Source organism: Anolis carolinensis, unplaced genomic scaffold (genome assembly GCF_035594765.1).
Source record: "Anolis carolinensis isolate JA03-04 unplaced genomic scaffold, rAnoCar3.1.pri scaffold_10, whole genome shotgun sequence".
NCBI classification, from domain to species: Eukaryota; Metazoa; Chordata; class Lepidosauria; order Squamata; family Dactyloidae; genus Anolis; species Anolis carolinensis.
This window is the reverse complement of record NW_026943821.1, coordinates 17256241-17268814: the sequence shown is the minus strand read 5'-3', so window position 1 is coordinate 17268814 and position 12574 is coordinate 17256241. Positions and strand designations below refer to the sequence as shown.

At 44.1% G+C, this 12574-nt stretch overlaps 1 protein-coding gene across 5 annotated transcripts in view; it reads left to right on the top strand.

The window, feature by feature from the left end:
* Nucleotides 1-6393, top strand: part of arhgap33 (Rho GTPase activating protein 33) — a 55905-nt gene extending 49512 nt beyond the window's left edge. For all 5 annotated transcript variants that reach the window (XM_003224946.4, XM_062962596.1, XM_062962593.1 and 2 more), the window contains one exon: nucleotides 1823-6393. In XM_003224946.4, coding sequence (XP_003224994.1) covers nucleotides 1823-2956 — 1134 coding nt within the window. In that variant the 3' untranslated portion in view covers nucleotides 2957-6393. The remainder of the gene's footprint in view (nucleotides 1-1822) is intronic.
* Nucleotides 6394-12574: the final 6181 nt, after the last annotated feature.

Genomic DNA, 12574 nt, shown 5'->3' with positions numbered 1-12574 from the left:
GTGCTTATGTAGAAAAATATTCTGTCCTCATTTTTTAAAAAATTTTGAATTTGTAAGGCTTAGTAAATACATTTCAGGTTCTAATTTAAATTTGATTCCTATGATTTCCTGTGTTATTTGATGTATTGTCTTCCAAAATTCTTTTAATTTCTCACAGGTCCACCATTGATGAAAAAATGTCCCAATTTTCCCCCACATTTCCAACATATATTATATTTCTTTTTATTAAATTGTGATAATTTTTCCGGGGTGTAATACCATCTGTCTTGCATCTTGTACCAGTTTTGAATGATTTAGTATGTTGTCGTGGGTTCAGGAAAATTGTGTCTTCAACTGCCTTGAACTTTGTGGTAAATGTAATAACTTGGCCTTCTGGATCTGCTCTGCAAGTGTGGCCACTGTTTCTGCTGCTACATTAGAACTGTTGGGTATACCAGGCTCATGAGATCTTATGTATGAAAAGCTCAGGAGCTTGTATGGCTCAGAAGGGGTGTCAAACTCATTTTCATTGAAGGCAACATTTGCCTTATGGTTGCCTTCAAAGGGCTGTTGAATCCATGACTGAAGAATCCACAGATACAAAGAGCCAACCATAATTCTTTTACATAGTGGTCCATACTCTTCAGATTTTACCCGTAGACACCCACACAGACATAACTATATGCACTATTATATACATGTCTATTATATACAGCAAAATGAAAAAAAGGAAAAGTATGGTGTATAATATAATACAAAGTAAGTTATGTTATAGTTATATATTTCTATTGCACTACAATTGTTTATATTATGATTGTAACATCAATCTATATACCATTTATTTAAACCTGATCCAGATCAGAGATGGTTTTAAATTACATTCACTTACCTATACAGTTTTGAATACAGTAGAGTCTCACTTATCCAAGCTAAACGGGCCGGCAAAAGCTTGGATAAGCGAATATCTTGGATAATAAGGAGGGATTAAGGAAAAGCCTATTAAACATCAAATTAGGTTATGATTTTACAAATTAAGCACCAAAACATCATGTTATACAACAAATTTGACAGAAAAAGTAGTTCAATACGCAGTAATGTTATGTTGTAATTACTGTATTTACTAATTTAGCACCAAAATATCACGATATATTGAAAGCACTGACTACAAAAATGGCTTGGATAATCCAGAAACTTGGATAAGCGAGGCTTGGATAAGTGAGACTCTACTATATATAAATTGATGTTACAATCATAATATAAGCGATTGTATTGCAATATACAGACATAGACATAGACAACATAGACCTAGTCAACTGTTGCCATGTTTTTAGGATACAACTAATCAGGAACCGACTTGTATAACCCAGGAACAAACCAACATAAAAAATCCCGTATTTTCTGAGTGTAGGGACATACAGAGATTTGAATAGCCACATTTTCCGGCCAGAACCGGGATATTCATGCACCTGAAAATTACGCATTGTAGCAATTGCTCCCATGTTTTCAGGGGATGTTGTTTGGCCACCCTTCACTTTGAAGTGGGAGCTCCTGGGATAAAGGTGTTGTCTGGATGGGTCCTTCGTTCTTAAACCTACTCTTAAAAGGTATTTAAATCATTTAAAAATAATAGGGTATTTTCCAACTTGATTCCATTCTCTATTAGTCATAAGTTTTTTTCAAAGTAACATGCGACATTATGAGTAACTGTATAATCATTTTAATGAGTAATAGCAATAATTTGCCCTTTCGGATACTATGATGATAACTGGAATGCACGACTTCAGCGCAATAAATTTTCGAGTTCTGTGCCCCTGATTGCCTTCCTTGCCTTGTTTTTCTGCAGATGCTGCTCAACCATGGCTCTCCCGTGGGCAGTTCGGATTCCTTTTCCCCCACCCGAAAGGTCCTCACTGACATGTCCCATAAAGACCCGTCACTGCATTCCTTCTCCGATCCTTACCACCTCTCCTCCCAGCCCTCTGTCTCTCCAGCTGCCTACAGTCTTCATCACCAGCCACCTCCAGTATCATTTCCCTACCGTGCCCCACGCCACCCTCATGACCCCTATCCTTTGTCCAGCCAGTCTCCCGCCCCACCTAAACCTCCTCCCCCTGGACACTTTCCCGTAACCCCTCGCCATTTGCCCATCAAAGGCAGGCCCCCTGGCTCCCAGTCCTATCTCCCAGATCATCGACATCACGGACGCTTCCCAGTCTCCTCTCGCGGTGGCGTGAATGGGACCCCACCTCCCCAGCTGGAGCATGAAAATCTCTACTATGAGATTGTGGGGGAGCCTCCTGCTTACCCTGGGATGGCACGGCCCTGGCCAACCTGCCCACCCCCTGAGTACTTTGCCACCTTCAATGCATCATACGGTGTGTTTGAGAGACCGTGGCGGCAACCCTACCTCCCTCCAGCCCCACCTTCTCTCCAAACCATCCTCAATAATCCTCGTGCGCATTCCCAGCCAATGCCTCCCACTGTCACCCGACAGGAGCCCATTTACGTCAACATACCATTTCCCGAGCCCCCGTCCATCACGCCCACACCTTCCCCTCCACCGGAAATGACACACCCTCGTAGCCATTCTGATCCGGGGGCTCCTCAGCCTCTCTCACACCATAGCAGGCCTCCGTTGCCTCAGAAGCAGAAGTTTGGCTGGGGCTGTCCATCCACTGGGCAATACCGCCAGCTCGTGGATGTTCTGCCATGCAGCCGTACTCTGCTACAGTTCTACCGCCCTCCCTCATCTTGTCTGGGCCGTCCTCCTTATGGGCCAGAGCCCATCATCACCTACGACGGACCCCCTGCCCATCTGGGGGGCCAGGCCTCAGCTTCCCTGTCATCTTTGCGGAAGTTGGAAGAGTCTCCCCCTCAGTATGGCAATGTGGAAAGAAGGGAAGGGTCTCCTTCCGGGTGCTACCTGGGACCCAGTTGGACTGTGTACACAGAAGGCCAGACACACAGCTACTGCTGAGAGACAGTACCCCCTGGATGTACACGTTTGGGATTCTTGGGGCTGGGCTCCGGGTTTCCGCCCTCATCTGAGGAATTATTTTGCGGTACTTCTTGATGTGAAAAGTGCAGGCATTGGATGGAAGACTATATTTTGACAGGTGGCAATGACGTCACATACCACATCATTTGTTGGTGACTGTGCTGGCCTGTTCTGAAGACTTAAACCTAATGGACATTTCAAGAGCACACAAATCTCTGAAGGCAGCTCCGGCACCACAAAAGACACGATGTTGCAGCAGAGCATTTGGATCATATCACTTCAGCCTCTTTGATGCCATAACGGCTCTGCCAATTGTATCATCACGTGACTCGCCCTGTTTTTGTTATGCTCCAGTCACATCTCTTTCCTTTGATTCCTTTCCCCACTCAGCAGGGAATTCCTAACATCCTTCGTGGAGAACTTTGTCTCCACTGGAGCAGTGACCTAGTTGAATCCTCTCCCCCTGGTCTACACCGCTCCTGCAGCAGCACCCACATCTGATGTCTGTAAGAAGTGAACATTACTGGGAGCTATGCTCACAGAGATGCAGTGTGCAGAGTCGACGCTGTGGGGCACTGTTGACCTTCCTATGCTCCTGTATTGCAGGGTCTGAGTGAAGGGTGAGTGGAAGTGGGGGCAGCAATTAAAATATCTTTCCTTTGCGTATTTGCAGCATGTTCTAACATTTTAACCATTGTTTTTAACCCAATTAAAACATTAACACCACCTCCTTTCTACTGCTCTCACAGAGATGAAGCCAATTTCTGAGAGGCTGCAATAGAAAAAAACCCCAATACTTAACCTATGTGCCAGAGGGCGAAAAAAGATCCCTACGCACCCTCGGAGACATGCACACACCTTGCTGTTTCCTTGTTCATTCTGCGCTCCTAACTTCAGAACCGCGCAGTCCATGGTGTGTTCAGAGAATTCAAACTGGGTGGGATGGGTGGGAGCTAATTGGCACATTTGTGTGTTTATTTAGCATCAGAGGGTCTTTGTATATGTGTGAGTGTGTAGGGGTGGGTTTTCAGATGCATGTGTGCCTGACATATGTACATCTGCCTAAGCCTGGGAGCCAGGCGTGTGCGTGCCGGAGCGGAGATAGAGTTGGGTATCCATGTCTGTGAGGTATGTGTGTTTGTGTCTGGTGTGGACTTTGGTGTGCGTCTGTGGAGATGTTTATATATATTTCATGGGCAGTATTTCAGGCCTGTGGGCTGGGGAAGGAGAATCTATGCCTTATTCCCCGTTGAGCAGGCTGTCCTTGCTCAACCACCCCGCTCGGGCGACACGTCAGTCCCTTGTGGCACCCAACCCAAAAGCACTTTTTATGTGGCCTCTGGGCTTCTTTTAGAATCCTTAGAATGTCAGGTTTCATTTAAAGGAAGCAAACGGCAGTGACGACGCCTCTCCCACATCACTGACTCTTTTGTTCTCGTTGTGGTTCCTTTTTAGCACAATCCAAACCAATGTAAGCCTGTGGGCTGCTGTTGTTTTCAGTCAGTGAGGGAGTTTCTTTCTCTCTCGCTCCCATGAAAATCAAAGGCTCCTCCCAAAGTTTGAGTCAATACGTAACCGTCCTGTTCTGTGTTTCCTTGCTGGGAAGTCGGTCCCAGGGAAATACACAATAGGACTGAATCCTTAAGCTCCTTGTTTTGAAGTTCTCTGCAAGCTTTGCCAGGGCTCGATCACACATGAGTTTGGGAGGAACCCTGCTTAGATCTTGGCCACCCCAGCTGGCTGGCATTCTTCGGTGGTGAGATCCAGATCATTCTTCTATCATCTAAATGAAAGGTCCCATGTGTATAATATATATATATATATATATATGCAAATGATTCCAAGATCCCGAGTTCCAATATGGTTCTCAACACATAGAGAACAATATGAGTATCAGATTGTGGTGTGACCCCCCCCCCTCCCGGGTTTGTTCAATTTTAATTGCAGAACTTGCACTAAAGTTGCCTTGGGTTTTTTTTGTACTCCTGCTGTGGAAATGACGTCCACCCTCCTCTCGATTTCTTGGGAAGTTGCTTCTTATGTTACGTACACTTTTAAAAAATGCCTAAATTCCTGTCGAATCTTGAATCCATGCTCTGGTCTGTATTGAATTGGAAAATATTTCTACCTTAAGTGGAAACTGTGAAACGGTTTGCTATATGTTTACTATTTCACTTAATATACTGAATCTGTGGGGTTCACTTGTTGCAAACCTAGATGAATGCTGAACATCCTGAAAATAAATACAGTAGAGTCTCACTTATCCAAGCTAAACGGGCCGGCAGAAGCTTGGATAAGCGAATATCTTGGATAATAAGGAGGGATTAAGGAAAAGCCTATAAAACATCAAATTAGGTTATGATTTTACAAATTAAGCACCAAAACATCATGTTAGACAACAAATTTGACAGAAAAGGTAGTTCAATATGCAGTATTGTTATGTTGTAATTACTGTATTTACGAATTTAGCACCAAAATATCACGATATATTGAAAACATTGACTACAAAAATGGCTTGGATAATCCAGAGGCTTGGATAAGCGAGGCTTGGATAAGTGAGACTCTATTGTAAATGTAGAAATCTGCATTTTTCAGACTCAGGCAAATACTGATGCCGATAGTTTGGGTCTGTCAAAACTGTGTTATCCTGTGATCGTGACACTGTGTGTGTGATACAAGATCTTAGCCAGTGCATTGTGAAACCCTGACTTGGGTTGGAACCGGTTTCAGGCAATTCACGTGTTTCTGGGCAGAACGAGTGACGTCTGTAGATCAGGGCAGAAGAGGATAATAGCATAGATTATACCATTTCAAACTGCGTTTTGGATTACTTGGGCCCTTTTGTGAAAAAAACATTTGAAAAGAGAGAACCCCACCAGTAAAACAGGATGCAAGTTGTTTTGTTTTGTTTCTTAAAAACCCTTTCTCTTGTAAGTTTGTGGGAAAACGTTAAAAACGACCCCCCTCAAGGTTTGCCTAAAAGGTACAGCACTCTTGCTTCTTTGAGCAGCCTTCTACTGCAAAGTTGGGCAACATGTGATGGATTGCAACTCTAGTCAGTAGAGCCAGTTTATTATTTTTTGGCGGGGGAATCCTTAGAAGATCTGGGGGTGTCCTTGTAGATCAGGCTGTGCTTGTGGATCCCATTGGTTTCCTTTGTGAGATGCCTCCAAAGTCTTGACATCACAGAACCGTGGGACTGAAGGAGAGCACTCCCATGTTCTCTGATGCTGCAAAGCTGTCACTGCCACATATGTCCGTTTGTCTGTGCCTGTGTTTTTAAAGGCCAATGTTTCCTCATTGTCCCTGATGTGCTGCATCCTTTTTTTGTATATGGACCCACCTCCCTTTTTTTCCTGAACTCTTGTACTAAATGGCTTAATACAAACCAAGTAACAAATAAAAAATGAACTGTTGTCTTGGGTCTGCAGTCTCACTGCTTGCGACGCGGAGGCGGGAGGCTTCAACCTGACCTGGGAATTGCATCATTCAACTCAGAACTGTATTTTTTTTAAAGATAATTTAATTTTTTTCAGTTTAAAATTAACCAAAACAGTTCAAATGAGGAAATGAGACCACTTTGACCCGAGACCATTCTCTAACATGAGTACCAAAAGGGTTACAAATCAGTTTTTGGTTAACTTTTGATTCAGTTTGGTTATTTGGGGTGCTGATTCAGAAAATTGCATTGGATAGACCACATCAGCTTTAGTTTCTGATACAGAACATATGCCATCCAGTACTCACCATCTGCTTGCCCACAGAAAACCATATTTAATACTCTAGAACTGATGTGGTAGCTGCAACACTAAAGAGCAGAGCAAACAATATCAGCCCTCAACACCAAGAAAGACACTGTGGTCATCCGCAATATTATCTCTTCCCTTGTTTCCACCTCTTCCGTTTCCAGTGTTTGTAGACAGACAAAAGGTTGCCTTATTTCCCCATCTGTGCGATTGTCTACCCTCCCAACATCCCTGTTGACTTGGCACTATAAGAAGATTTCGTGAGACCAGTTGCTCTCCTTGCTGCGTGATTTCGAGGCAACAGTGTAATGGTGGAGCCGTGGACCATATTTTCGTTCTTGAGGGCCATTGGAGATCCATGGACCACAGTTTGGGAACTACTGGTTTACAAGATGAGTATCCATCCACTGTGATGGAGTTCTGCAGTGGTGGTTGATATTTAATTATCTTTTGTTAACTGTATTAGACATTGCAGAAAACCTAAGCTGTGAGTTGCCCAGTAAAGCACCAGACCTATGGATGAAAGGCATGTCCAGTCCTTAAGCGAGGCAAGAATGTTTATTTATTTACAGTATTTATATTCCGCCCTTCTCACCCCAAAGGGGACTCAGGGCGGATCACATTATACACACATAGGGCAAACATTCAATGCCCATAAACACATCAAACAGAGACCGAGACAGACAGACGCAGAGGCACTTTAACCTTCTTCTGAGGGGATGTTCGATTCTGGCCACAGGGGGGAGCAGCTGCTTCATTATCCACTCTGACGGCACTTCCTCATTCCAGGTCGTAAATTAGTTAAACTTGCCTCCTCACTTTTTTTTTATAAGTGGTACCTTATTTCCTACTTGATAGATGCAACTATCGTTCGGGTTGCTAGGTCAGCAACGAGCAGGGGCTATTTTTTATTTTTAATTGACGGGTGCTCGCCCCGCCACGGGCTGGCCTCGAACTCATGAGCTCAATGTTGTCTAGCATGATGTCGCAAGCCAAACAGATGACTGAATTAACTGTGCCTTATTCACATTTACAGTTATGGGAATTGAGAGCCAGCAAGGTGCAGTGGATACAAGAACAGAGTTTGAATCGCTGCTTAGCCATAGGAACCAGGAACCACAGTGTTAAACCCTTGTGAACTGCTGACCTGAAGGTTGCCGATTCAAATCAGTGAGGTGGGTGAGCTCCTGTCTGTCAGCTGTAGCTTGCGGGGACCTGAGAGAAGCCTCCCAGCAGGATAACACTTCCCGTGTCCCCTGGGCAATGTCTTTGTAGACAGCCAATTCTCTCACACCACAAGCGACTTGTTCTCAAGTCGCTTATGTCACAGCCATAGGAACCCACTGGATGACCTTGGATAAGTCACACTTTCTCAGAGGAAGGCAAAAGCAATCCTGCTCTGAATAAACATTGGCAAGAAAATCCTATGATAGGTTTGCCTTAGGGCCACCATATGTTGGAGATGAATCGAAGGCACGTGATCACAACAACAAAGCATGGGCACAATAATAAATACTTCTGAGCCCACTTTAAAAGCCAATCTTCTATGATGGAGTTCTGCGGTGGTGGTTGACAGAGGCGGTCCAACCATAAGGCGAAATAGGCATTTGCCTGTGGCGCCATCGTCCCGGGGGCACCATCGTCCTGGGAGGAGGGCACCACTCTCCACCTCCTTCTCTTTCGGGCCTTCCGGCCAGCGCAGACCCACCTTCGCACCACGCAAGCCCACCTTTGGGGCCTTCAGAGATTGTGAGGTCTGTAGGAACTTGGAAGCTAGGTATGTGGGGTTTATATATCTGTAGAAGTTCCAGGGTGGGAGAAAGAACTTTTCTTTGAAGCAGGTGTGAATGTTGTAATTAATCACCTTGATTAGCATTTAATGGCCCTGTGGCTTCAAGGCCTGGCTTCTTGCCTGGGAGAATCTTTTTTTGGGAGGAGTTAGCTGTCCCTGATTGTTTACTGTCTGGATTTCTTCTGTTTTCAGAGTGTTGTTCTTTATTTATTGTCCTGATTTTAGAGGGTTTTTTTTAATACTGAGGGCTATCTGGGTTATCTAAGTCCACACTGCCCTATATCCCTGTTCAATGTTTAGTGCTAAATTTGCAAATATAGTAATTCCTACATAACATTACCATGTATTGAACTGCTTTTTCTATTGATTTGTTGTAAAACATGATGTTTTGGTGCTTAATTTTTAAAATCATAATGTAATTTGATGTTTTATAGGCTTTTCCTTTATACTTCCTTATTATCCAACATTTTCGCTTATCCAACGCTTTTATTTTTCAGTGATTGGTTTGAGGGGGTGCCAAAATTCTGTTCGCCTACACTTGAAAAATACCTGGGGCCGGCTCTGGTGGTTGATATTTAATTATCTCCTATTAACTGTATTAGACATTACAGCAAAAGTAAGCTGTAAGTTGCCCAGTAAAGCACCAGACCTATGGATGAAAGGAGTGTCACGGAGCCAACAACGACATGAGGACATGGGCATGAAGAGTGGGAGAAAACCACCCCATGGCTCTCTCTCAGGGACAATTTCCCTTATTTGCCATTTGTGTTGCCATAGGAATGGGAAGTTTTTACATTCAGCATATGCTGCTTTATGTTCTGGTGAACACCTGTTCTTTTTACAGAAGTAACAAGAGTCTAACCCTCTTTGGTTAGTTTTCTAGGTCAGCGGGGGTGGCTCTTCCTGGTGCTTAAATCCTCGTAAAGTCTGTTGGCTAGTTATATATAAGTGGTGCTTTTTATAGTATCTTATCCTTTTTGCCAGTGCAGTCATTTTTGAAAAGTCACAGTGAGTTGTTATATGTCTTTATCTCTTTCCTCATTTATTTCGGCCATCTTTTTAGCATAACGAGACCTATAAAACAGATAGGCAGCCTGTCTGTCATATGCAACCCTTGAAAGCCTTGAGTGCCAGCAACTGAGCCATTTCTGCCATTGCAGTCTGCCCTCTTAACAGCCTTTTTCGATCCTTGTAAATCGCACTCCTGACAGCCCAGCAGGCTTATCAGAGGACAGTTTAGCTTGATAAGATACCATTCTATGTGTGTCCTCTACTTTCCATGAGTATGTGTGAATACTTGTATCTTTGTGTGCATGAGGAGGAGACATAATCTTTAACTGTTCCAATTTGGTAGTTTTCTTTGTTCTACTTTTTCATCTGCTCCTAAATTATCCTAATTTCTCTATTTTCCTTCCATTTTCCTCTTTTGTCTTCGGCTTGCTTCAGTTGCTTCCAACCGAGTTAAGGTAAAGGTAAAGGTTTTCCCCTGACATTAAGTCCAGTCATGTCCAACTCTGGGGGTTGGTGCTCATCTCCATTTCTAAGCCGAAGAGCCGGCGTTGTCCAAAGACACCTCCAAAGTCATGTGGCTGGCATGACTGCATGGAGCGCCGTTACCTTCCCGCCGGAGTGGTACCTATTGATCTACTCACATTTGCATGTTTTTGAACTGCTAGGTTGGCAGAAGCTGGGGCTTACAGCAGGTGCTCGCTCTGCTCCCCGGATTCAAACCACTGACCTTTTGGTTCGCAAGTTCAGCAGCTCAAATCAGCAAGGGGGGAGAGGAAATGAAGGGGCGCAATCTTGCCTTTTCCAGTAGTCTCAGAGTCTCACTTAGCCAAGCCTCGCTTATCCAAGCTTCTGGATTATCCAAGCCATTTTTGTAGTCAATGTTTTCAATATATCGTGATATTTTGGTGCTAAATTCGTAAATACAGTAATTGCAACATAACATTCCTGCGCATTGAATTACTTTTTCTGTCAAATTTGTTGTATAACATGATGTTTTGGTGCTTAATTTGTAAAATCATCACCTAATTTGATGTTTAATAGGCTTTTCCTTAATCCCTCCTTATTATCCAAGATATTCGCTTATCCAAGCTTCTGCCGGCCTGTTTAACTTGGATAAGTGAGACTCTACTGTATTAGCAAGCTGTTGCAGTTTCTTCTAGCTTATGGTGTGTTTCCTCATCAATAATTTTGCCATCTAGCCACACTTGATGTTTCTTGATCATATGTTCCCCAGTTTTCATCTGATATGTTGGATGGAGGTGGCCCCAGTGGCGCAGCGGGTTAAACCACTGAGCTGCTGAACTTGCTTTTTTTTCATGTCAGGAGCAACCTGAGTTGCTTCTGGAGTGAGAGAATTGGCCGTCTGCAAGGACATTGCCCAGGGAATCCCGGATGTTTTGATGTTTTACCATCCTTGTGGGAGGCTTTTTTCATGTCCCCGCATGGAACTGGAGCTGATAGAGGGAGCTCATCCGCACTCTCCCCGGGTGGGATTCGAACCTGGCAGCCTTCAGGTCAGGAACCCAACCTTCAAGTCACAAGGCTTTTATCCCCTAGGCCATCAGAGGCTGAACTTGCTGACCTAAAGTTTGGTGGTTCGAATCTGGGGAGCAGAGTGAGCTCCCGCTGGTAGCCATAGCTTCTGCCAACCTAGCAGTTCGAAAACATGTAAATGTGAGTAGATCAATAGGTACCGCTCCAATGGGAAGGTAACGACGCTCCATGCAGTCATGCTGGCCACATGACCTTGGAGGTGTCTATGGACAATGCCGGCTCTTTGGCTTAGAAATGGAGATGAGCACTATCCCCCCAGTCGGATATGACTAGACTTATGTCGGGGAAAACCTTTAACTTTTCATTTTATGTTGAATGGAAGGGGTAAGTAGGCAGCTAAGGCTTAACCTTCGTCTTGTTGTTGTTCTGTCGCTTCAAGTCATTTCCGACTTAATGATGACACTAAGACTAGCCTAGGCAGGGAATTCCTTATTCAGAGGAGGATTGTCATTGCCTTCCTCTAAGACAGATCTGCAAAACATATGGCCCATGAGCAACAACCGCCCTCTCTGCAACTTTTCCAAGGTCAACTTAGCATGCATCGATTATCTAGCCATTGTAAGGTCACAACAATCCTGACATGTGGGTTGTCTACCAGATAAGAACAAGTCTTACTTAGTACGGGAAATGTAGTATTGTTCAAAAACATGCAAATGTGAGTAGATCAATAGGTACCGCTCTGGCGGGAAGCTAACGGCGCTCCATGCAGTCATGCCGGCCACATGACCTTGGAGGTGTCTACGGACAACGCTGGCTCTTCGGCTTAGAAATGGAGATGAGCACCAACCCCCAGAGTCGGTCACGATTGGACTTAACGTCAGGGGAAAACCTTTACCTTTTGTAACCTAGGAAACACAACATCTGCCCATACTTAGATAACCAAGAAATGGTATAACTCAACCAGAAGCATCAAAGCTTCGGAAATGGGTAGGGAGAACATTGAGGATGGAAGGTTCAGGCATCAGTCCTTTTCCTCAGAAGAATTTTGGGGAAGAAGTGAAGAATGGGAAGATGTCAAATGACCACATAACTTTGAGAACCACTGGTCTAATGTATCTTTGCTTCCTTTTTCACTAACCGATGGATGTTCTATTTTGAGCCGGAAGAAGGTAGATCTTGGACAGGACCTGATTGAACTTCATCCCTATCTATTCAGACTTAGCAATACGAAAACAAACTCTGGTGCTAGGTTCTCGTTTTGCCCCAGGGAGGTCTTTGGGACAGTTAAAATTCCATGTATCAAACTAAGAACTTTTAGTACAGTATGAAGGGCTAGCAATGCTCCACAGCTGGAAAAACCTGTTGGACTAACTACTAAGCGTATTATCAATAGGACCATCAGGATGCCTGGGTTCTGCATCAGTCAGGAGGAGAATGAGGTGAGTCAGTGAGAGAGGACCTTTCCAGTGCTGTTGATGCAAGCAGCCCGCATAGAGCCCCAGTTCTTTCACAATGGGAAAATCAATATATACATTTTCCTGTTGGTTTAGACCA